Consider the following 26132-nt stretch of genomic DNA (forward strand, 5'->3'; position numbering starts at 1 on the left):
TAATAATTGCACAAAAAATGTGTTGATATTTCAGGTTGCTTGTTTTTATTCTTAGCAAAAGGTAGTATTTCCAGGCTTTTAAAGTTAAAATTTTCTTATTTATTATCAACATTATGGAAACTTATTTTTCTCATTAATTTCTGTGTGTCATTTATTCTGTATAATCTTATTTAGAGATCTTTATCTAAAAATGGGAAAATTCTAGAACCTGATGGTTATGTGGACACTGAAAACTATCTGTTTTGATATATTTTTAAGGTATGGGTTTTTTTTTTAGCTTAGATTTTAAGAACTGAAAACACTGCATTGATGAGTTAAATATTTTAAATCCAGTAGAATAGCCTCCAATAAAATGTGGAATTATATTACAGGCTGAAGCTGAGAAAGACCCAGAACTAGGGAAAAAAAGGTATGTTGCTTTAAGTTTGCTAACAGTTTTTATAGTACGTAGTTAATTACTAAATATTATTTGTGTATTTTATGGTAATTGTTCACTAGTAACAAAAAGTTTGTATCTTTTATATGAGTGTTATGAGGGTGTTTTTTGTTTTGGGGTTTTTGGAGGGCTCTGTTTGACCTAGGGGCTTTTTTTGTTATTACTTTTGGTCTCTTTCAGATATTTACTGATTTTTTTTTTTAGGAGAAGTGAATGTGTACACACGGTTTGAATTAAATATATAAATTTACCTTCTTTATGAAATGTTTTGCTAATACTCTTGAACAGCTCAACTCTGTTATCAGTGTTATATTCTTGTTAGATTTTTCTATTCCAAAATAGTTAGGCACAGTAGTAATTTTAAGTTTGTATAATCCTTTTAAATTTTCATTGAGTGTTTAAAACCAGAAAGATAATACTTAGTGTGTATTTTGGTATAAAACAAAATAATATGTACACTGCTTTATATTTTCAGAGGGTGAAAGGTTGTTCTTCAGAGTCTATACAAACTGGTAACGCGCAACTTTTTTTGACCACATATAGTATATCCTCTTTGTAGTGACTTTCTCATCCTGATGAATACCACACTCATCACCACCCTTGTCCCACCAATGAATAACCTCCCTTTTACTGCTCTTCATTGGGAATCACTGATAGAGAATTCTTTCTCTCTTTCATACTAAGTGATTTACCCTTATTTCTTAGTCAGTGTAGTAAGAGCTTATCAGTTTGAAAGAGGAGTTTGAGTGTATAAATATGGAAAGTTTATTTTATTTGATACACTGCCTAATTATAAGATGCCTGAAAAACAGAATGTCTTATGGATTTTTCTTCTCAGTAATTTTTATAAAATGAGACTTTTAAATGATAAAGATGATTATGAGTACATTAAAATATATCGGTAACTTTAAGCAATAGGTTGGCTATACGTATCCACACAGACTTTTTTAAGTTGCACATCAGCATACCAATTATATTTACATGCCTAAGAAGTAATAACTAACAGCAAGCAGTGTTTGCTACAAAAGCCCGCAAAGGGCTGAATAAGTAACAGTGCTGCATGTAGTAGTATAGATAGACCTGCAGTTTGGCTGTAGTAACTCTGGCTGGTAAGTAAGTAGGTTCTTCCAAAAATCCATTTTATATATTTCATTTGACAGTTTCTTTCACGTCCAAAAGAATAGTTACTGTGTGCGTTTGGTCATTTTCTCTTTCATTGTTTTCACTTATCTTTTAAAATCAGATATGTCTTAATGAATTTACAAATAGTTGTCTAATCTTATTAATTTTTAAAGTTCTAGCACTAATAATTTCTTAATTCCCACTTTGCAGTTGTTTTTTTCTGACCTGTATGATGTTAGAGAAAAAAGACATGGAATGTGGCTGAATACTTCACATTTCTTTATTGGAGTAAGCTGATCCTGAGAAAATACTGGTCCTTGTATTTTTTTTTTTTTTTTAAGCACTTGTGGATGCTAATTCGTTAATATGATCCTCTTGTTCATAGTTAATGTAAAGTATTTGTTTCCTTTTTAAAAGAAATCTCACATGGATATATTAATAATTTAATAAAATTCTACATTTTCCCTGTTTTAACTAACCCCCATGTGAACATTATTTATTTATCATATGATTAAGGCCCCAAATAAGGGTGCAAGAGGAAATGTTCACCAGTTTATTAATAATGTTGGGCAGTACTCAGTGGCCCTCTGAAATAAATACTGATCTTCACTGTTATGTCTCAGTCTAAAGTTTCTCAGAAAGTATATGGTATGGTGTTAACCTTTGTTCTCATGGCCAGCTTTTATTATATACCTTCTCTGAAGATTTTGAAACCCTGGTTTTATGGAGGGATGGGGTAGGACAGGGGAGTGGGAAATTAGATACCTCTTCCTGAACCCAGCCTTCCTGGAATCCTTTTTTGGTCCAGTTTCCAGAATATGATTTTGTTTTCTTTGTTCTTTTAAAAGACTGTTTTTTTATACTCTGGTGTTAATAATTTCATTTATTTGACATCTCAAACTGACTTTCCAAGCTAACTTGATGAACACTGAAGCTTTTTACCGTATCAGCCAGAAAACTAGATACTAATTTTTGGAAAATAAATCCTATGAAGAAAGCACTATAATTTTAAAAGACTGGCACACAAGAACAAATACGGAATTAAGCCATTTTCCTAAGTAGGTTCATGCTGTCTGTTTCAAGTGTGAAACTGCATAGTGATTCATTTTGTATAAAAGATAACAGCTTTTTAAATTTACTGACAAACTTTAAATGTGGTAAAGGGGGAGGACTTGCTATATCCTAGAGCCAGGAATCAAAATCTCCATTGTTCTCCTTCTAAAGCCCAGTAAATTGGTGTTTTTGTATAGCTCTAGTTTGTAAAGCCTTTAGGGTTAATATGCAGTTCTGTAATGAGGTAGGAGTTTGAATTTAATGTTCATTATTGGAAATGAGTCTTGTAACTTAAAAATGAAAGCTTATTTCTTGAGAAATATTTACATAACTGCTTTAACTGAATATCACAACTTTTTCTTTGTCATATTTGTGCTTGGCAACAAGTTTTTTTTTTTACTTTTCCTAAGAATTTGGAACACCAAAAATCAGCCATTGGTATTTTTTAATATAAGGGATGTGAATCATTTCAAATACAAACCTTTAAACCCTTTCAGCATACAAAGGATAGCTTATACAGTTGAATAGAATATTATTTGATAAAGGTCTATGGTTACTGACTTTTTAACTTAAATAAATTCCTCAAATTCTTTGCCTTAATGGCTTTTCTTCAAGAGGTGTTTCTCTGATCTCTTAGAAAAGTTTTCTCCTCTGGAAGTTTAAACTTAACCATCTTTGGAGGAGGGAGGAATAGTTTATTGGCTCATAAGATTAGACCCTGATGTGGTAGCACTTACTTTTTCCAAACTTCTGAAATATTATTAATGTCTCAGGACACGGACACCATCTTGCAGTAACTAAAGAGTATATAGCCACCCTTTGAGAAGCATATCAAAAGGGATGTCTCATCCCCTCCTTCCTTGAAGAGTAGGAGGAAAAAGTCAACACTGAGATATTGATATGGCAGGATCACTTTCTGGAGTCTTTTTCCAACCTGTACCTTCTAATGTAATTAATCAGATGTATTTGTTAAACATTATTGTGTTGACAGAGTGCTGGATGTTGTCTTCAGAAGCTAAGATTTTCCTTATTACTATTCAGGATAATCTCTTATCCATGGAGCATTAATATAAAAACAGTTTATTCTGTCTCTGTCTCAGTGAAAATAGTTGTATCGCACACTTTTATTTTTATGTTGGATTTGGGAGGACCTTGATGAATTAGATCAGTTGCATATATTTGCCATGTATTTTCTCCATTTCTTCTAAATAGTTTTACTTAAAATTTTAAGCTATGTATTAGAATCTTAAATTAGCCTCTGTAACTGGAAGGATTTCTTTTAACAAATTTCTTCTTGTGATATAGCCAAAGGCACATACTTTATAATAAGTACACATGTTTATGTTAAGGTGATTGTATCAGCTTTGCCTCTAACTTTAAATCTCCAACAGAGTATTTAAAAGATATTTCCAAAGAAAGTTTTCTTTTAAGTATTACTAATAAATACAGTTCTTGGGAAATTGAAAACAAATCTGTTTCACACCCAAAAGAAAGAGGTGACGTGTTTAAGATAAGTGTGGCCTATCAGTTTCTGTTTCTGTTCCTTTTAGGTAAGGCTCACTTATAAAATTGTAAATTTTAATGCATGGATCATTAGTTTCACGAACCATAAACATATTTTATTATTTCAGTTACCACTATTGGGGAGATAAGACCTAATAATAATTTGAGATGTCTCAAATTCACATTCAGCCTTCTGGTATCAGGGGCAAACTTGACACAGAAGGAAAAAAAAATGGTTATAACTTATATGAGTAAAATGATCGTATCAGTGGTCATAATATTGCCATAATTTCCTTTGAACTAAAAAGAAATCTTTAGTGCAATGGAGGATCATTTTAAAATTTTATGTTATTTGTATATTTACATCAAAACTTCTTAACCATTATTATGCTGATTGGCTGGATTTCCCAGTGCTTATTGCTGTTGTATCAGGAAGTCTTAACAATTAGCATCGACAGGATTATTTATGATGGTTGAATTCTCATCATAGTTTGATTTTTGTTTGTGTTTTTGTTTGTGTTCTTTTTGTTTTTAAATACTTTTAGCCCTGACTTGAAAAACCGTCCAGTTGATGAAAGTGAGGTGCAAAGAGCAGCTGATAGTCCGTCCGTTAAACCTAGTGAAGTTAAAGAAGAATCTGTTCCCAGCATTCAAACAGAAACTTTTATACAACAGGAAGAGCCTTGTGAGGAAGAACCAGAAAAAGCACTATGTGTCTCTGACTTTGCTATTGAAACATTTGAAGTTGAAACTCAAGGAGAGGAGGTCAAAGTGGAAATTCCTCTTGTAGCATCCACTCCAGCCCGTATTGACTTATTCACTGAAAATGGAGAGCAGTCTGTTTTAAATCAGCAGGTGTATACCAGTGACTTTGAGAAGGAAGAGGCAGAAATTATTAACCCTGAAACAGAATTAACATCTGATAGTGCATTTATAGAAGAAAGGAACATCAAAGGAATTCTAGAAGACTCTCCATCTGAAGCAGAAGATTTCTTTTCTGCAATTACACAGTCTATGATAGAAGCTGTAGCTGAAGTAGACAAACATGAAACTGTTTCAGAAATAGTACCATCTACTTGTGTTGTGGCCTTAGTACCTGGAATTTCCACTGGGGATGAGCAGGCAGTGAGCACAAAGGGAATTTCTGCAAAAAGTAATATGGATGAAAAGGAGGAGAATGAATTAAATACCAAGGAAACCAGAATGGATCTGCAAATACGAATAGAGAAGGCTGAAAAGAATGATGATAAGATGGTTGCAGAGAAGTTGGAAAAGATTGTGGCTGCAATGAAAGAAAAGCCTGCAGAAAACTCAGTGACCAAGGCATGCCCAAATAAAGGAGTGGTTCAGGCCAATAAGTCTGATGAAACTAGTAAAATTAGTATGCTGCCTGCATCAAATGCATCTAGCAGTAAATCAAGCATCAAGGCTGGTATGGTCTCTTCTCTAAAGGCAAAAGCTACAGCTTCAAAATCTGAAAACCAGAAAAGTTTTCTAAAATCTGTACTCAGAGATCAAATAAATGCTGAAAAGAAACTGTCAGCCAAGGAATTGGGTCTCCTTAAACCTACAAGTGCCAGATCAGGCTTGGCTGAAAACAGCAGTAAATTGAAACCCACTCAGAGCAGTGTTACCAGAGGAGGCAGTGGAAGGATCTCAGCCCTGCAAGGCAAAGATTCTAAACTGGATTACAGGGATATTACAAAACAGTCTCAGGAAACAGAGGCTAAACCTTCCGTCATGAAACGGGATGACAGCAACAATAAGGTGAGGAGGGTAGGAAGAGTGTTCAGAGAATCTTTGAAGTGATTAGCTCTCTGTTGTAGCTAAGGAGTAGGAGATGTAATCTTGTTTTATGCTTTCATCTCCTCACTCCCTTCGCCCCCAAGCTCCCTTTTCCCTTTCTTAAATGACTCCATTGATTTAAGCCAGTAGACACTTAGAATAATAAGCTCAAGTCTGTAATTTATTAACAGGTGTGAAAGCATTATTTGGATAAAATATGGTCAGAAATAAAACTTTGCATTTAAAAAAAAAAAAATTCTGCATTGAATCTCCTGAGGTGATTTAGCTTCTGAAATGGGAAACCGTTTTCTCTTTTAAATTGAAGCTTCCTTTATCAGCTTACTGATGGCCCAACTTAGACAGTAAAACTGAATTTAACTACAACTTATGGAGATGATGCTTATACTGTTAAATGATTGTTGACTTAGCTTGGTATACCTGTTAAATATTTGTATAATTGAATGTGTTTGGGTAATATTTGCTTTTTGAATTCTTTTTGTGTTTTAAAGAACATTAATAACCTAGTTGTAAATTCTGTTTTTCTGTATTTCTTATTTAATGTTTCAGACTTTGACTGGGCAAAACACTAAGACTCCTAAAAGCACCACTGGTAGAAGTTCCAAACCCAAAGAGGTAAGAAACAATCTACTAACACAGACCCATCTATTCCATCATTCCATAAAAGAGTTCGTCCACCTTGTAACTTGTGTCTCTCCTGTAATAATTAGTTTGATATAGAGCAAGGGACAGGAATGAGATAGTATATTTTTGACCCCACCACCAGTTCATTTTCTGACCTTGAGCTAGGCTAAATAGTTCTTGGTGTGGGGCAAAAAGTTACACAGGGATGGAAAGGGGATTAGAGTAGGAGGACACCTCCAGTCTCACGTCAGTAGGAAGGGGTTGTAACACAGAATAAAATCATCTATGTAAAGGAGGTTGACATTTGACTTGAGTCCTCTCCATTTTGTTATCCTTTTGGTACCGCTCAATTTAACCTAACTAGACGGGCTTTAAGATTTACTTTCTTGGTACTGACTTCTACTGCCAAATAAACATGTTACAATTTATATTTGGCTGTTTGGTATTTTAGATTTCTGTTATTCATAGAATATTTTTTCAGTTATTTTACTTTTTTCCCCTGGTAGGGCATAAATTTGGGTCTGTTTTATTAGGGCAAGGAGAAATGTTAGTAGTTTAAGAAGCAGAAGTAAGGATTATGGTTCTTCCATGGTTTAATAAATTGATAGTACAGTTGCTTACAGATTCCCCCTCCTGCCCTAAATTTACTGGGTATGTATTCTAATGCCATTATTATATTTACTAGTAATTGACCATTGATAGTGTACTAAATGTGTAGGAGGCCTGCCAGGAATTTATTTTCTTTAGTAATTGGCACCATTTTTCAAATTACAGATACTATTTTTTTTTCAAGTGCAGTTATATTTGTCATTAAGTCTTAGTAATAAATTTTCTGTATAACTTCCTCAAAATATAAATCTTATATAGGCATACCTCAGAGATATTACAAGTTCTGTTCCAGACCAGAATAGTAAAGTAAATATCTCAATAAAAGTGAGTCACACAAATTTTTTGGTTTCCCAGTACATGTAAAAGTTGTGTTTATACTATACTGTACTCTATTAAGTGTACAGTAGCATTGTGTCTTTAAAAAAATGTGCATACCTTAATTAAGTACCTTATTGCTAAAAAATGCTAACCATCATCTGAGTCTTCAGTGAATCGTAATCTTTTTGCAGTAGTAACATCAAAGGTCACTGACCAGAGATCACCATAACAAATACAATAATTATGAAGAAGTTTGCATATTGTGAGAATTACCGAAATGTGACACAGAGACATGAAGTTATCAAGTGCTGTTGGAAAAATGGCGCCAATAGACTTGTTTATCACAGGGTTTCCACAAATCTTCAATTTGTAAAAAGTAGTATCTGCAAAGTACAATAAAGCAAAGTGTGCCTGTATCTTAGTATTACATATCTTAAAATATGTATTATGTATATAAATCGATTGATGGAACAATCTAGTTAGCTATTAACTTTCTAGTTGCATTTGAGGTGCTTTTAGTAGTCCATGAAGTCTCCAAAACACTTGCTAGATATCATTTAACATATGGAATGGTAAATTCTTTATATTATATTGTTTGATAAATGCTCTTAATGTAGTATTTTTGTACATCATATTTCCAATTCGCACATCATTTAGGAAATAATTGTAATCTTACTGAAATTACGTAAAGGTGGAATTAGATTGCTATTGTTAGGATTTTACCTTTGGCATTGTTTACTCTTTGGATTTGTTTGTGGGGCTTTGAAAAATAACTAATTTCAGCTTTAGGAAACATCTCTATACTGAAATTCTCACAAATGATAGGTATGTCATGCACATTTATTGAGACTGTATGGAACCTAGCCAGTTATCAGTAGTTGTTCACAATTCTGTGAGTTTTTTTACCTTTCCAACAGGAACCCTTATTTCCATTTAATTTGGATGAATTTGTTACTGTGGATGAAGTTATAGAAGAAGTGAATCCTTTTCAAGCCAAACAGAATCCACTGAAGGGAAAAAGGAAAGAAGCTCTCAAAAATACCCCTTCCTCTGAACTTAACTTGAAGAAGAAGAAGGGGAAAATCTCTGCTCCTCGTGTTGTTGAGGGAGAATTATCTTTTGTAACGTTGGATGAGATTGGGGAAGAAGAAGATGCAGCTGCACATCTAGCACAAGCTCTAGTCACTGTGGATGAAGTAATTGATGAAGAAGAAATAAATATGGAAGAAATGGTAAAAAATTCAAATTCACTTCTTACATTAGATGAGTTAATTGATCAAGATGATTGCATTTCCCACAGTGAACCTAAAGATGTTACTGTACTGTCAGTGGCTGAAGAACAAGATCTTCTCAAACAGGAACGCTTGGTAACTGTGGATGAAATTGGAGAAGTAGAAGAGCTACCTTTAAATGAGTCGGCAGACATAAGTTTTGCTGCTTTAAATACTAAAGGAGATGAGGAAAATACTGGAAGGGATTCCATTGGGTTCATTTCTTCTCACATGCCTGAAGACCCTTCTGCTTTAGTCACTGTAGATGAAATACAGGATGACAGCAGTGATCTGCATTTAGTGACATTAGATGAAGTAACTGAAGAGGATGAAGACTCTCTGGCAGATTTTAACAACCTTAAAGAAGAGCTTAATTTTGTTACTGTTGATGAAGTTGGAGAGGAGGAAGATGGAGACAATGATTTAAAAGTTGAATTAACACAAAGCAAACATGACCATCCCACCGATAAAAGAGGGGATAGAAGAAAGAGAGCTGTGGACACAAAGAAGACAAAACTTGAAGCTTTGTCCCAAGTGGGTCCAATAAATGAGAATGTTATGGAAGAAGATCTGAAAACCATGATTGAAAGACACTTAGCAGGTAGATACTCAGAAGTGGTAGCTTTTGTTTTATGAGGGGACTACATTTAAAATTTTTTAAAATATATGTTACAACATTACCAATAATTTCACTGTGTATTGACATAAGAAGCCAACAGATAGTTATGGCCAAGTGATATTTTCCAAAGAAATATGTTCAAGTTTCACTAATTTCTCTTAGTTCAGACCCTGCCCCAAGTTACTGTATCTCAAGAAAAGATAACAAAACCAGAAAGCAAACTAGAATACCCAGATTAGAATTGGAATGAAAATGATATGTTTGTATTATTGAGAAAATACAGCTTTTGATAAGTAGAAGGCTGTTTATACCAGCCTGCCTCCTAGTTTTTGCTTAGACTTGGCATTGGGGAAAATTTGTGAAGGTACCATTTCACTTTTAAGTAATATTTTGATGGTATAGAATAATAGGTCAGCTCACTTTCAGTACTTTAGGGAGATCAAAATAATTTCGAATACAAAAATCTTGAAAAATTTAACCAAACTAAGAATAAAAAATACTAGAAAGGTCCCACAGTCTTGAACAAAACAGAAAAATGTGGGTAGGCTCCTTGAGAAAAGCAGGTGGGAAGGTGGAGTTTTGATCAGGATAAATGGGAAAATGAAAGGAGAATGCTTAGACTAGTGCTGAATTTTTAAAAACAGAATTCTCCTATTTTATATTAGAAATAGGTTTCCTTCCCAAATTTGAGTAATATCTATCTTGTTTGCAAAAAAGGTGTTAAAGTTGTTATTCAGAGCTAAAAGCAATTTAAACACTGTTACTGTAGCAATAAATTAGACTTTCTCTTTAAAGCTAAAGTGCCAGCCAAGAGAGTTAGAATTGGGAAAACGCCACCATCAGAAAAAGCTGTTACGGCAGAACCAGCAAAAGATGAAGAGGCCTTCCAAATTAGTGAAGGTAAAGCAGGATTGATAGAAGTGGGGGAGAGAGTAACACAATATGAGGAGGTGGTTAAAGTTCCAAAGATCTACTGTCTAAGAAGAAAAGTAGAAAAAGAGTCAACAGAGCAGGGATGGGAGTTGAGGGAGTGAGGAAAGGCAGCCCATTAATGATTAGATCTGGATAAAGATTTTTATCTTTGCAATTATAGAGATAATGGAACATAATGGAATGGGATAATAGAGAATAATATGTGATCCTGTTATAATAGAATGTGACAAATTTTTGTGGAAATGATCCACGAAAGGTTATTCTGACCATGTTGCAGCATCAAGTAAAAATTATTTATTAACTAGCTTTTATTTGTGTACCAGATCCCTTGCTTTGTGGATGCTGCCAAGCAGACAGCCAATGAATTAAATAAGATGTCTTAATAACAGTACAATTTATGTTGAAACAAATAGGGAACAGTGTCTAGAATACTCCAGTTACTTAACAAGTATTTGTCATTGTGTCCATATATTCATAGCAAAATCCTAAATCCCTTGTACCATTCTCTTTGAAAACAGCACCCTCATTGCCCTCCTGCTTTTGTATCCTATGTTCTCTAAGGAAAAACTACCAACTGTGATTCAGTCGAATCTCATTGACCTAGCTCTCAGCTGGGTCCTCAGTGCTGCTCCACAATTTATTTAGGCCTCCTTCCTTTCCCATTTCCTAACCAGGTGTAATAAAAACCTAAAACCCTTCTGCTTGTCATACTGGATTAAGTTTTTTTCTTCTTAATTTAGTCTTATTTGACTTCTCTGCATCATTTGTTACTGTTGATTATGTACTCTTTCTTGATGCTCTCTCCCTTGGCTAAGTGGGTACTCCTCCTTTGTCTATTCTTCTCCATTAACCTCTCCTTGATACCAAGCCATAGTCAGTGTTTTTACTAACTGACAAATGCTTCTAGCATAATTTCATGAGGGCTTTCCCCCCTCGGGATTTCTGTTGTGATAGGGCAACTTCAGCTACCAGCTTGCTTAGAACTGCCTCATCTCAACAGAAGAATAGAGAAAGAATCATTTCTTTACTGCTTTTGTAACCATTTTTTTCATTAATAGACAATATATTTGATGAAAGAACCTAGCTTAAGAAAAAGTCATTTTTTTAATAATTTTAAACTTAAAATATTTGTTTAATCTTTTAAATGATTATGTAATTATATATAATATGTATTATTGTTGTTATTATTAGATAAAGGTGCCTTTGGAGTGGTAGCAGCAAATGTGTTTGAGAAAGTATTACTCTGTTGAGGGTTGTAGCAAGACACTGGAGGCTGTTTTAAGCATCAAGTCAAGAAAAGCGAGACAGACTTTTCAATCGACTCTTTGGGACTTGATGACTGGTAAAATGCAAGGAGTGAGAGAACAGTAAATAACGATTTCATAGTTTCTAGCCATCCCCTCAGATTTGGTAAAGAGTAGCCCAGTTACATGGGGAGAGCACTGAACTTGAAGTCACAAGTCTCTGTCACTTACTGGCTATGCATCCTTGGACATAATCAGTTTCTTACCTCTTTCGGTTTTGCTTTCTCCATCTGTGAAGAAATAGGGATAATAATGATTTGACCTGCCTGTCTCACACGAGATAAAAGCTAAATGAATGATATATATGTGAGAGAGATTTGTCCAGTGCTTTACAACAGTTAGGTATTTCAGCTACTGAGGGTAACCAGAATTGCTTGGAACCAGTTTTTGTTTTTGTCTTCCCCCAAGATCCTGTTAGACATTTTGCTGATAACATTGAGTGCTTCTTACATGTTAATTCACTTTGCTGGGTTTGAATGTTTGTAGTTTCACTTGTGATTCAGTCTAACAAGGGTCTCAGTCCATCAGTTTAGGTTTTGTTTTTCTTGGTTGGAAGGGTTTTCAATACAGGGCAGCAGAATTATTCTCTGCTCGTGTCCTTTTCCCCTCAATCCACACTCTTCTCCCACCCCAGCACTTTTGCATACACACGTTAACTCTTGCCAGTAATATAGAACTTGAACTTCTTCCATTACCTTTTAAATTTTTTCCTTAACAATGTGTAAATAAAATATGCTGCTAAGCTTTAGTCCCATATCCTTAAATCTATTTAATAAGGTTGAACAGATTTACCCATTTATTCCTTATATAAAGACTCTTGGAAGAATAGTCCGGTGGGATTAACTAAGAAAGGTTTACTTAGATGATCCATAAATTAATCTCTTTTTTTCATAGATTAATCTTTGAAGGCAGAGATTATCTGATGTTAGCTTCAGATAACATCACTTAGTATAAAATCTATAAATCTATTTTGAATAACTTTTTTTTTTTTCCTTGAAAAATTTAATGAGTTTAGTTGATGAAGAATCTGGATTAATGGATTCAGAACCAGAACGAAAACGCAAGAAGATTGAGGACTCTTCTTTGGGGAAATCAGTGGCACCTGATGTCCCTGAAGGTAAAGTAAAAATGACATTTTTTCCTTATCCATGTGAAATAAAAATTCAGAACCGTAATAAGTGTTCTGTTGTTTAGATGAGTAATGCAGTGACCTTGCTTAGATGATTAGAGTGGAAATTACCAAGCTTTGCACACTGGCATTTCTGAGAACAGTTTATTAAGCTGTGTTTTTACCTGGCAAAGATATTTTTATTGCACTCTTGAAGTCTGGGATATGTACTTTCTTTGTTGCTCTGGTAAGAATTGAGTTATACTTGCCCAGGCAGAAATTCCAGTTGAGTAGGACATGCTGGAAAAGCTTAGCTAGCAAACTTTGTTCATGGCCAGCTCAGATGAGCTAAGGGGCACCTTATTTGTTTACCCAGTGTATTCCTCAAGCAGACAGTTGACTATCATTTTGCCTCTTCTCCCTGTTTTATTTTAACAGTGGATTCCTAAGAGGTTTATTTCAAAGACTACCAGATTCTTTCCCAGTGAACTGCTATTCTGAAGGAGTTGCGTGCCATTCCTGGAGGCTCTGGAATATTACAGAATTTGTTTAAAAATAAAGACTTCGGTTTTGTGATTAGAGGCTTAATTGCTCTTGATCCCTAGATACATAACAGTGTGTATTATGTTTGTATATAAGTGTATACTGTGCTTAGTATGTTTATCATGTTTAGATAAATTAACACAGCTCTAGATAAATCATCGTTAATTTTTTTCCTTCCTCTTCCCCCTCTCTCTTCCTATCCTCTAGATTTAGACTTTCTTGTACCGAAGGCTGGATTCTTCTGTCCAATTTGTTCCCTCTTCTACTCAGGTGAAAAAGCAATGACAAATCACTGCAGGAGTACACGTCATAAGCAAAATACAGAGGTAGATATTTTTAATTTTTAACTCATCAAATCTTCAGGTGGTGGTATTATAGTCAAACTACTGAAGTGTCCACACAAAATGTACATTCTTTCCTTTTGGAAGAACTTTTTAAGGTTTGTTTATTCCTCTTAAGTTCAAAGTACTATTCATGTCCTTCACTGTATCTTGCCAGTAACTCTTAGTTTTTATTCCTTTTCCTCTGGCAGTGTTTGCCAGAGTAGATTTTGCATATCACTAGTCCCATGTGACACTCCATTAAAGTGTGGGAAACTGTATATTCTGATGCCCTCTTGCAGAGTCATGGACACATAACATGTTAAAGTTTCAGACTTGTCTAGCCAAAGAATCCACTTAACTTTATTTAATCCATTTCCTCACTACTACCACCCCTTTTTTTAGTTGTACATGTCTTGGGGACACATTTAGATTAGAACTCTAGAGAATCATCATTAGCCATAGTTGAAACAGTGGTTCTGATTCCTCCTGAATGTTTGAGAGTTGCTTTATATATCCTCTGTATTGAATTTGTGGCACAGACACTCATCTAACATTCATTGAGCTGTTATTTGCTGGAAGCTTATTCAGTCCCCCAATCAATTTTATGAGGTAGATGCTATCAGTTCCAATTTTGAAGATGAGGAAACAGGATTGAAGAGTACCTGATCCCCAAGATCACATAGCTAGTTAGTGGCAGATTTAGGATTTGAACCTACCTTTGTTTTATTCTAAGCTTATGCCCTTAAACATTGTGCTGTGCTACCTATGCTCTTAACATGCCACTTTTCCACTTGAAATCTTCCACTGCCTTCATATTACACTTGGAATAATATCCCAACTTCTTATTGTGGGTCTGTAAGGCCCTACGTGATCTGATTTTTTTTCTACTTCTCTGACCTCACTATTATTGCTCACTCTGTTTCAGCTTTTTTGGCTCTCTTTTTTTTCGTACGTGAAAGGCCCCTTGGCTGCCTTTGCACCTTTATATTGCTGTTCCTTTGCCCTCTCCCAACCCCCCTTGTATAGCTGGTTCTTCCTCATCTTTTAGGTCTCGACTCAAATAACAGCTTCCCTGAAAGGCCTTTGACAAAGAAAGACCTAGCTAAAGTAGAACACTCCTCCCACCCCAAAAAACAGTCAATCTCATTTACTTTACAGTCTTTCTTTCCTTTATGATACTTAACCACCACCCCCTAAATTATCTTGTTTATTCTTTTATTGTTTCTCTTCCCCCACTAGAATGTCAGCTCCATGAGGTAAGGGGCCTTATCTATCTTGTTGACCACTGAGTCCCCCAGCATCAAGATAATGCATAAGTATATCATAAATATCAGATGATTCACGAATGGAAGGAAGGAATGTTAATGTAATGCACTGTGTTTCTAATCTTTATTCTGTAGGATCAAGCTCTTTAAATTGTAAATACAATGAAATATATTAGACACGTTTGTAACACAGCAAAGCGACATCTAATAAATATTTTATATTATGAATTGCTTTTAACAGAAGTTCATGGCCAAGCAAAGAAAGGAAAAGGAGCAGAATGAGGCTGAAGAAAGAAGCTCTAGGTGATTGGGGGAAAGGGGAAAAAAATCATTAGAAATTCGTTTAGGGTCCAGTTGATTTGTGTATTTTTGTTATCACTTAATTTGTAATTTTTGTTTCAGAAGCAAATATTCATGTTGTACAAATTTCTGATTGCCCTTGATGTAGAGAGACTGAAGGGGAAAGTATGATGGGTTTGATTTTTATATCAAATCATCAGGCATGGAGAAATATCTTTTAGAAGTGTTTAAATAAATGTTCCTACTGTATATTTAAAATACCATGTTGTGTTTGTGGCTGATTTATTAAAGACTTGCTAGCCTCTGCAGACAGGCTTCTCTACAACCACTGAGACTTGGGATGTTTGGTGATTCTTCTTGTGTTACTGGAAGTCATAGGCATGACAGTGTTTGGCTTTGCTTCAACTGGTACAGGTCAAAGATTTCTTAAAACTCTCAATTTTTCTGGTTAAAATTCAATTACAGCATGTTTGGCTCAGGTAGGTTTGAGTAAAACCTTGCTTGACTTTTTTAATGGGTTAGAAAGATATTTTTCCTGCGTCTGGTAACATCTGCTATTTTTGCCAGGACCCATTTAAGGTAGCTCCTAGCAAGTCATTTAACATTTTTTTTTTTTTTTTTTTCACACACACACTGTATTTTATTTTTACAAGAGATAATAGACTGACACCAAGCATTGTACATGGATGACCACAACAAAAGCAACAATGATTGCAATTACCAAACATGAAACACACTCATACTATGTCATAATATTGACATTCTGTCCAGTAATCCTCCACTGTAACAGCTCCTTTACTTTGCAGTGAAAATTGATTTGTATATTCTTTGCCTCTGAGTCCTTGTGGGATTTTTTCTTTTTTTAAATTCAAACAGAAAGTCACAAAAATTATACTCATCCTCATCAGTTCACTCAGTCCCATGTATTTAATTTTTTTTTTTTCATCTTGATCTTTTGTTAGCACTTTTATGAGCTCATCAGTTTTTCATTAGAGTTCTGAAAATGCTTATTCATTCAGTTCAGCAGTACAGTCCGGTACCAGAAACCTGTACTTGTCGGAGTCTTTTCCATGAATTTCCTGAAGATGAAACCCTTTTATAGGAACATATTTACAAAAGCATCAGAGTACACCCAGAACTGTCTGTAAATGACAAAAGGCTTAAAAATGACCACGGTTAAAGATTTGATGAAAGTTCATAATAATGCAGTTGACAAGAAAATTAGTTATTTCTGAGATATACATTTTAAAGTAATAACTAGGATTATGACTTATAACATTATACCAGAACATATAAGATTTTTAGAAATTTCATGTAATGTCTGAAACATTTATATTAACATATTTCCATACAAATAACCCAATGAAAGTTTAGTATTAGTTTTGTTTGTTTGTTTATACTGCAGGTTCTTACTAGTCATCAATTTTATACACATCAGTGTATACATGTCAATCCCAATCGCCCAATTCACACCACCATCCCCACCCCACCGCAGTTTTCCCCCCTTGGTGTCCATATGTCTGTTCTCTACATCTGTGTCTCAACTTCTGCCCTGCAAACCGGCTCATCTGTACCATTTTTCTAGGTTCCACATACATGCGTTAATATACGATATTTGTTTTTCTCTTTCTGACTTACTTCACTCTGTATGACAGTCTCTAGATCCATCCACGTCTCAACAAATGACTCAGTTTCGTTCCTTTTTATGGCTGAGTAATATTCCATTGTATATATGTACCACAACTTCTTTATCCATTCGTCTGTTGATGGGCATTTAGGTTGCTTCCATGACCTGGCTATTGTAAATAGTGCTGCAATGAACATTCGGGTGCATGTGTCTTTTTGAATTACGGTTTTCTCTGGGTATATGCCCAGTAGTGGGATTGCTGGGTCTTATGGTAATTCTATTTTTAGTTTTTTAAGGAACCTCCATATTGTTCTCCATAGTGGCTGTATCAATTTACATTCCCACCAACAGTGCAAGAGTGTTCCCTTTTCTCCACACCCTCTCCAGCATTTGTTGTTTGTAGATTTTCTGATGATGCCCATTCTAACTGGTGTGAGGTGATACCTCATTGTAGTTTCGATTTGCATTTCTCTAATAATTAGTGATGTTGAGCATCTTTTCATGTGCTTCGTGGCCATCTGTATGTCTTCTTTGGAGAAATGTCTATTTAGGTCTTCTCCCCATTTTTGGATTGGGGTGTTTGTTTCTTTAATATTGAGCTGAATGAGCTGTTTATATATTTTGGAGATTAATCCTTTGTCCGTTGATTCGTTTAAAAATATTTTCTCCCATTCTGAGGGTTGTCTTTTCGTCTTGTTTATGGTTTTCTTTGCTGTGCAAAAGCTTTGAAGTTTCATTAGGTCCCATTTGTTTATTTTTGTTTTTATATCCATTACTCTAGGAGGTGGATCAAAAAAGATCTTGCTGTGATGTATGTCACAGAGTGTTCTTCCTATGTTTTCCTCTAAGAGTTTTATAGTGTCCAGTCTTACATTTAGGTCTCTAATCCATTTTGAGTTTATTTTTGTGTATGGTGTTAGGGAGTATTCTAATTTCATTCTTTTACATGTAGCTGTCCAGTTTTCCCAGCACCACTTATTGAAGAGACTGTCTTTTCTCCATTGTATATCTTTGCCTCCTTTGTCATAGATTAGTTGACCATAGGTGCGTGGGTTTATCTCTGGGCTTTCTATCTTGTTCCATTGATCTATGTTTCTGTTTTTGTGCCAGTACCATATTGTCTTGATTACTGTAGCTTTGTAGTATAGTCTGAAGTCAGGGAGTCTGATTCCTCCAGCTCCGTTTTTTTCCCTCAAGATTGCTTTGGCTATTCGGGGTCTTTTGTGTCTCCATACAAATTTTGAGATGATTTGTTCTAGCTCCATAAAAAATGCCATTGGTAATTTGATAGGGATTGCATTGAATCTGTAGATTGCTTTGGGTAGTATAGTCATTTTCACAATGTTGATTCTTCCAATCCAAGAACATGGTATATCTCTCCATCTGTTGGTATCATCTTTAATTTCTTTCATCAGTGTCTTATAGTTTTCTGCATACAGGTCTTTTGTCTCCCTAGGTAGGTTTATTCCTAGATATTTTATTCTTTTTGTTTCAATGGTAAATGGGAGTGTTTCCATAATTTCTCTTTCAGATTTTTCATCATTAGTGTATAGGAATGCAAGAGATTTCTGTACATTAATTTTGTATCCTGCAACTTTACCATATTCATTAATTAGCTCTAGCAGTTTTCTGGTGGCAGTTTTAGGATACTCTATGTATAGTATCATGTCATCTGCAAACAGTGACAGTTTTACTTCTTCTTTTCCAATTTGTATTCCTTTTATTTCTTTTTCTTCTCTGATTGCCGTGGCTAGGACTTCCAAAACTATGTTGAATAATAGTGGTGACAGTGGACATCCTTGTCTCGTTCCTGATCTTAGAGGAAATGCTTTCAGTTTTTCACCGTTGAGAATGATGTTTGCTGTGGGTTTGTCATATATGGCCTTTATTATGTTGAGGTAGGTTGCCTCTGTGCCCACTTTCTGGAGAGTTTTTATCATAAATGGGTGTTGAATTTTGTCAAAAGCTTTTTCTGCATCTATTGAGATGATCATATGGTTTTTCTTCTTCAATTTGTTAATATGGTGTATCACATTGATTGATTTGCGTATATTGAAGAATCCTTGCATCCCTGGGATAAATCCCACTTGATCGTGGTGTATGATCCTTTTAATGTGTTGTTGGATTCTGTTTGCTAGTATTTTGTTGAGGATTTTTGCATCTATATTCATCAGTGATATTGGTCTGTAATTTTCTTTTTTTGTAGTGTCTTTGTCTGGTTTTGGTATCAGGGTGATGGTGGCCTCATAGAATGAGTTTGGGAGTGTTCCTTCCTCTGCAATTTTTTGGAAGAGTTTGAGAAGGATAGGTGTTAGCTCTTCTCTAAATGTTTGATAGAATTCACCTGTGAAGCCATCTGGTCCTGGACTTTTGTTTGTTGGAAGATTTTTAATCACAGTTTCAATTTCATTACTTGTGATTGGTCTGTTCATATTTTCTGCTTCTTCCTGGTTCAGTCTTGGAAGGTTATACCTTTCTAAGAATTTTTCCATTTCTTCCAGGTTGTCCATTTTATTGGCATAAAGTTGCTTGTAGTAGTCTCTTAGGATGCTTTGTATTTCTGCGGTGTCTGTTGTAACTTCTCCTTTTTCATTTCTGATTTTATTGATTTGAGTCCTCTCCCTCTTTTTCTTGATGAGTCTGGCTAATGGCTTATCAATTTTGTTTATCTTCTCAAAGAACCAGCTTTTAGTTTTATTGATCTTTGCTATTGTTTTCTTTGTTTCTATTTCATTTATTTCTGCTCTGATCTTTATGATTTCTTTCCTTCTGCTAACTTTAGGTTTTGTTTGTTCTTCTTTCTCTAGTTTCTTTAGGTGTAAGGTTAGATTGTTTACTTGAGATTTTTCTTGTTTCTTTAGGTAGGCTTGTATAGCTATAAACTTCCCTCTTAGAACTGCTTTTGCTGCATCCCATAGGTTTTGGGTTGTCGTGTTTTCATTGTCATTTGTCTCTAGGTATTTTTTGATTTCCTCTTTGATTTCTTCAGTGATCTCTTGGTTATTTAGTAACGTATTGTTTAGCTTCCATGTGTTTGTATTTTTTACGTTTTTTCCCCTGTAATTCATTTCTAATCTCATAGTGTTGTGGTCAGAAAAGATGCTTGATATGATTTCAATTTTCTTAAATTTACTGAGGCTTGATTTGTGACCCAAGATGTGATCTATCCTGGAGAATGTTCCATGCGCACTTGAGAAGAACGTGTAATCTTCTGTTTTTGGATGGAATGTCCTATAAATATCAATTAAATCTATCTGGTCTATTGTGTCATTTAAAGCTTCTGTTTCCTTATTTATTTTCATTTTGGATGATCTGTCCATTGGTGTAAGTGAAGTGTTAAAGTCCCCCACTATTATTGTGTTACTGTCAATTTCCTCTTTTATAGCTGTTAGCAGTTGCCTTATGTAATGAGGTGCTCCTATGTTGGGTGCATATATATTTATAATTGTTATATCTTCTTCTTGGATTGATCCCTTGATCATTATGTAGTGTCCTTCCTTGTCTCTTGTAACATTCTTTATTTTAAAGTCTATTTTATCTGATATGAGTATAGCTACTCCAGCTTTCTTTTGATTTCCATTTGCATGGAATATCTTTTTCCATCCCCTCACTTTCAGTCTGTATGTGTCCCTAGGTCTAAAGTGGGTCTCTTGTAGACAACATATATATGGGTCTTGTTTTTGTATCCATTCAGCAAGCCTGTGTCTTTTGGCTGGAGCATTTAATCCATTCACGTTTAAGGTAATTATCGATATGTATGTTCCTATGACCATTTTCTTAATTGTTTTGGGTTTGTTTTTGTAGGTCCTTTTCTTCTCTTGTGTTTCCCACTTAGAGAAGTTCCTTTAACATTTGTTGTAGAGCTGGTTTGGTGGTGCTGAATTCTCTTAGCTTTTGCTTGTCTGTAAACCTTTTGATTTCTCCATCAAATCTAAATGAGATCCTTGCCGGGTAGAGTAATCTTGGTTGTAGGTTCTTCCCTTTCATCACTTTAAGTATATCATGCCACTCCCTTCTGGCTTGTAGAGTTTCTGCTGAGAAATCAGCTGTTAACCTTATGGGAGTTCCCTTGTATGTTATTTGTCGTTTTTCCCTTGTTGCTTTCAATAATTTTTCTTTGTCTTTAATTTTTGCCACTTTGATTACTATGTGTCTCGGCGTGCTTCTCCTTGGATTTATCCTGTATGGGACTCTCTGCGCTTCCTGGACTTGGGTGGCTATTTCCTTTCCCATGTTAGGGAAGTTTTCGACTATAATCTCTTCAAATATTTTCTCTGGTCCTTTCTCTCTCTCTTCTCCTTCTGGGACCCCTGTAATGCGAATGTTGTTGCGTTTAATGTTGTCCCAGAGGTCTCTTAGGCTGTCTTCATTTCTTTTCATTCTTTTTTCTTTAGTCTGTTCTGCAGCAGTGAATTCCACCATTCTGTCTTCCAGGTCACTTATCCGTTCTTCTGCCTCAGTTATTCTACTATTGATTCCTTCTAGTGTAGTTTTCATTTCAGTTATTTTATTGGTCATCTCTGTTTGTTTGTTCTTTAATTCTTCTAGGTCTTTGTTAATCATTTCTTGCATCTTCTCAATCTTTGCCTCCATTCTTATTCCAAGGTCCTGGATCATCTTCACTATCATTATTCTGAATTCTTTTTCTGGAAGGTTGCCTATCTCCACTTCATTTAATTGTTTTTCTGGGTTTTTTTCTTGTTCCTTCATCTGGTATATAGCCCTCTGCCTTTTCATCTTGTCTATCTTTCTGTAAATGTGGTTTCTGTTCCACCGGCTGCAGGACTGTAGTTTTTCTTGCTTCTGCTGTCTGCCCTCTGGTGGTTGAGGCTATCTCAGAGGCTTGATGGGAGGATCTGGAGGTGGGTAGAGCTGACTGTTGCTGTGGCGGTCAGAGCTCCGTAAAACTTTAATCCACTTGACTGTTGATGGGTGGGGCTGGGTTCCCTCCCTGTTGGTTGTTTTGCCTGAGGCAACCCAACACTGGAGCCTACCCGGGCTCTTTGGTGGGGCTAATGGCAGACTCTGGGAGGGCTCACGCCAAGGAGTACTTCCCAGAACCTCCGCTGCCAGTGTCCTTGTCCCCACGGTGAAACAGAGCCAGCCCCCGCCTCTGCAGGAGACCCCCCAACACCAGCAGTTATGTCTGGTTCAGTCTCCCCCAGGGTCACTGCTCCTTCCCCTGGGTCCCGATGCACAAACTATTTTGTGTGCGCCCTCCAAGAGTGGGGTCTCTGTTTCCCCCAGTCCTGTCGAAGTCCTGCAATCAATTCCCACTAGGCTTCAAAGTCTGATTCTCTATGAATTCCTCCTCCCGTTGCCGGACCCCCAGGTTGGGAAGCCTGACGTGGGGCTCAGAACGTTCACTCCAGTGGGTGGACTTCTGTGGTATAAGTGCTCGCCAGTCTGTGAGTCACCCACCCAACAGTTATGGGATTTGATTTTACTCTGATTGCACCCCTCCTACCATCTCACTGTGGCTTCTCCTCTGTCCTTGGACGTGGGGTATCCTCCTTGGTGAAGTCCAGTGTCTTCCTGTCGATGATTGTCCAGCAGCCAGTTGTGATTCTGGTGCTCTCGCAAGAGGGAGTGAGAGCACGTCCTTCTACTCCGCCATCTTGGTTAATCCCAAGTCATTTAACATTAACTTGAAACTACAAAGACAAAGTAGCCTTTACTTTCTGTAGACCACAAGAATTGCTTTTTAAACCACTTGAATTATTATTTAATATGTTTGTGGGGAGTTGTAAAGGTACAAAAAAATAATTCACTGGATTGTTAGGTGCTGGACACAGCCCTGTACTGTAAAGTTTTAGATGAGGCCATGCTTCAGACATAAGCCTACTGACTTAGAATTTTTAGTATCTGATTCTTTATCTCTTTAGATTAGAATGCACCAATTAACAATAGAGGGTGAATGGAGGGAAACAAAAAACAACTACTTTTTTAGATCTCTTACTCCCATCACAGCACAAGAGTTAGCTCACAGTCAGCAAGAGTGGAGTGAAGAACACAACATCTTTTTGTTGTTGCTCACCAAGCTCACTGCACACTGAGTTCGCACTTAGCCACAGCCTGAGCAAAATGATAAAATACTACGCGCCACAGAGTAAGGAATGGGGTGGGGAGAGGGATGGCTTGTGAATGCCAAGGGTCTGTTGTAATTAAAACCATATAGGTGAATGAGGTACTAAGAGGGAGAAGAGCTATTAAAAGGTTGGAGTATAAGGTGCTGGCAAGTTAAGGTGGCAGAGTAGGGGAGTTCCATGATGGTCTAGTGGTTAGAATTTGGCACTTTCACTGCTAAGGCCCGGGTTCAATCCCTCATCTGGGAACTGAGATCCCACAAGCTGTGCGGTGCAGCCCGCCACCCCCCGCCCCCCAAAAAAACACACCAGTAGAGTAAATAAGACTCTTAGAGAATCTTTTCCTGGGGCTGCTTCTGAAGCTTTTAAAACCAGAGAAATTAGGAACTTCTTTAATCTTGGCTGGATCAACCTTGGTGTTTAATCTTAAGAATTTATTTTTATTTATTTTTGGCCACACCGCATGGCTTGTGGGATCTCAGTTCCCCAACCAGGGATTGAACCCAAACCACGGCAGTGAAAGCACCGAATCCTAACCACTAGACCACCTGGGAACTCCCTAATCTTAAGAATTTAAATGTGAAACTCTTTATTTCCTTCAAATTAGTTATCTGGACGTTGGGATTCTAAATTAAAATAAAAGGAACTGCTAAAGCATAAAAGTATAGTAGAGGTGATTTGTGTGTTTTATCCTAGTGACACGTGTTGATGGTTCACTATATGTAGTAAATAATGTTCCTCTCTGCTGCTGCTTGCACTTAAGACTGGAAATTTTTATCTTAGAGCTCCAAATACAAAAGATTTTTAGGTTTGTTTTGTTTTGTTTTTTTAAATAAACATACCTTTTTTGCATATAATCTTAGAAGTGTTCTAGACTTTTCCAGAAAACCTTGAAATACCTCCCTCCCTTTATTCACACTACACATATGGGATGTCATTTACATAGCAGTTTCTGCTTACTAGTTGGTTAAGGTATATAATTGGATCGCAGCATACTTTTATCATTTCAGCATAGTTTCTATCATTATCTAGACACCAAAGCAAGAAAAGGTTGTGTTCAACACCTCTATAAAGGTATTTAGATTCTTTTACCCTTTCTGGCATAGAATGCTGTGGAGGTTTGCCTCTCCAAAACTGCTCCTTCTGAATTCTTTAAAAAGAAAAAAAATGTGTTGAGAGTCAGGTTTTAAAATAAATTTTTATTTTAATATTTTATTATTTGATTGTAGAAAATATCAAGCATTTGAAAAAGAATAGGGTAATTTATATATACTAATTATCTAGTTTAATTATCAATGCAGTTATCATTTTATATATTTACTTTTTTCACTTCTCATATTATTTTAAAGTAAATCTCAGCATGTCATTTTACCCATAAATGTTTCATTATGTATTTTTTTTTAAACATCTTTATTGAAGTATAATTGCTTTACAATGGTGTGTTAGTTTCTGCTTTATAACAAAGTGAATCAGTTATACATACACATATGTTCCCATATCTCTTCCCTCTTGCATCTCCCTCCCTCCCACCCTCCCTATCCCACCCCTCTAGGTGGTCACAAAGCACCGAGCTGATCTCCCTGTGCTATGCGGCTGCTTCCCACTAGCTATGTATTTTACATTTGGTAGTGTATATATGTCCATGACACTCTCTCACCCTGTCACATCTCACCCCTCCCCCTCCCCATATCCTCAAGTCCATTCTCTAGTAGGTCTGTGTCTTTATTCCCGTCTTGCCACTAGGTTCTTCATGACCTTTTTTTTTTTTTTTCCTTAGATTCCATATATATGTGTTAGCATACTGTATTTCTTTTTCTCTTTCTGACTTACTTCACTCTGTATGACAGACTCTAACTCCATCCACCTCATTACAAATACCTCCATTTCATTTCTTTTTATGGCTGAGTAATATTCCATTGTATGTATGTGCCCCATCTTCTTTATCCATTCATCCGATGATGGACACCTAGGTTGCTTCCATGTCCTGGCTATTGTAAACAGAGCTGCAATGAACATTTTGGTACATGACTCTTTTTGAACTATGGTTTTCTCAGGGTATATGCCCAGTAGTGGGATTGCTGGGTTGTATGGTAGTTCTATTTTTAGTTTTTTAAGGAACCTCCATACTGTTCTCCATAGTGGCTGTATCAATTTACATTCCTACCAACAGTGCAAGAGTGTTCCCTTTTCTCCACACCCTCTCCAGCATTTATTGTTTCTAGATTTTTTGATGATGGCCATTCTGACCGGTGTGAGATGATACCTCATTGTAGTTTTGATTTGCATTTCTCTAATGATTAATGATGTTGAGCATTCTTTCATGTGTCTGTTGGCAATCTGTATATCTTCTTTGGAGAAAGGTCTATTTAGGTCTTCTGCCCATTTTTGGATTGGGTTGTTTGTTTTTTGTTATTGAGCTGCATGAGCTGCTTGTAAATCTTGGAGATTAATCCTTTGTCAGTTGCTTCATTTGCAAATATTTTCTCCCATTCTGAGGGTCATTATGTATTTCTAAAAGATAAGGATTCTTCTTAAAATAACCAATAATATCATTAAAAATATTCCTTATTTAAATAAAAATCCAGGGACTTTCCTGGTGGTGCAGTGGTTAAGAATCCGCCTGCCAATGCAGGGTACGCGGGTTCAAGCAGTGGTCTGGGAAGATGCCACATGCCGCGGAGCAACTAAGCCTGTGCACCACAACTACTGAGCCTGCGCTCTAGAGCCCACAAGCCACAACTACTGAGCCCGCGTGCCGCAACTATTGACGCCCGCGCGCCTAGAGCCCGTGCTCTGCAACAAGAGAAGCCACCACAATGAGAAGCCCGTGCACCGCAATGAAGAGTAGCCCCCGCTCGCCACGCCACAACTAGAGAAAGCCCGCACGCAGCAACGAAGACCCAGTGCAGCCAAAATAAATAAATAAATAAAAATCCAGTTCAGATTTTCTACTCTCTCATAAATGATTTTTGTTTTCTTTTACTATGTTTGCATCAAGATCAAAATAAGATCCATACATTGTTACTGGCTTGGTAGGTCTTTTAAATTATTTTTAATATATAGACTCTCTTCTGGTAATTTATTTAATGAAGAAACGAGATACTCAGTTCTGCAAAGCCATGCTACTCAAAATGTGGTCTTTGGATCTAGTGCCAGTCCACGAACTGTCTGGTACTAGTACAGAAATTGAAAGTGTTTAGAAACTTCATCGCCATTTGACAGAGACTGTGTGTTGAATCTAATAATTTTAAAAATTGGGCTTGCATGTTTTTGCATTTTTTATTT

General features: G+C 36.1%; 1 protein-coding gene across 4 annotated transcripts in view; it reads left to right on the forward strand.

Moving 5' to 3' along the window:
• ZNF638 (zinc finger protein 638) overlaps nucleotides 1-15394 on the forward strand; it is a 76827-nt gene extending 61433 nt beyond the window's left edge. For 2 of the 4 annotated variants that reach the window (XM_061210568.1, XM_061210565.1), the window contains 8 exons: nucleotides 372-409; nucleotides 4660-5881; nucleotides 6467-6532; nucleotides 8386-9340; nucleotides 10154-10258; nucleotides 12611-12712; nucleotides 13454-13572; nucleotides 15076-15394. In XM_061210568.1, the coding sequence (XP_061066551.1) occupies nucleotides 372-409; nucleotides 4660-5881; nucleotides 6467-6532; nucleotides 8386-9340; nucleotides 10154-10258; nucleotides 12611-12712; nucleotides 13454-13572; nucleotides 15076-15141 (2673 nt within the window). In that variant the 3' untranslated portion in view covers nucleotides 15142-15394. Of the gene's footprint in view, nucleotides 1-371; nucleotides 410-4659; nucleotides 5882-6466; nucleotides 6533-8385; nucleotides 9341-10153; nucleotides 10259-12610; nucleotides 12713-13141; nucleotides 13315-13453; nucleotides 13573-15075 lie in introns of those variants that run through there. The other 2 variants (XM_061210566.1, XM_061210567.1) reach the window with 2 other exon arrangements.
• Nucleotides 15395-26132: the final 10738 nt, after the last annotated feature.

The sequence above is a fragment of the Eubalaena glacialis genome, chromosome 14 (genome assembly GCF_028564815.1).
Source record: "Eubalaena glacialis isolate mEubGla1 chromosome 14, mEubGla1.1.hap2.+ XY, whole genome shotgun sequence".
NCBI classification, from domain to species: Eukaryota; Metazoa; Chordata; class Mammalia; order Artiodactyla; family Balaenidae; genus Eubalaena; species Eubalaena glacialis.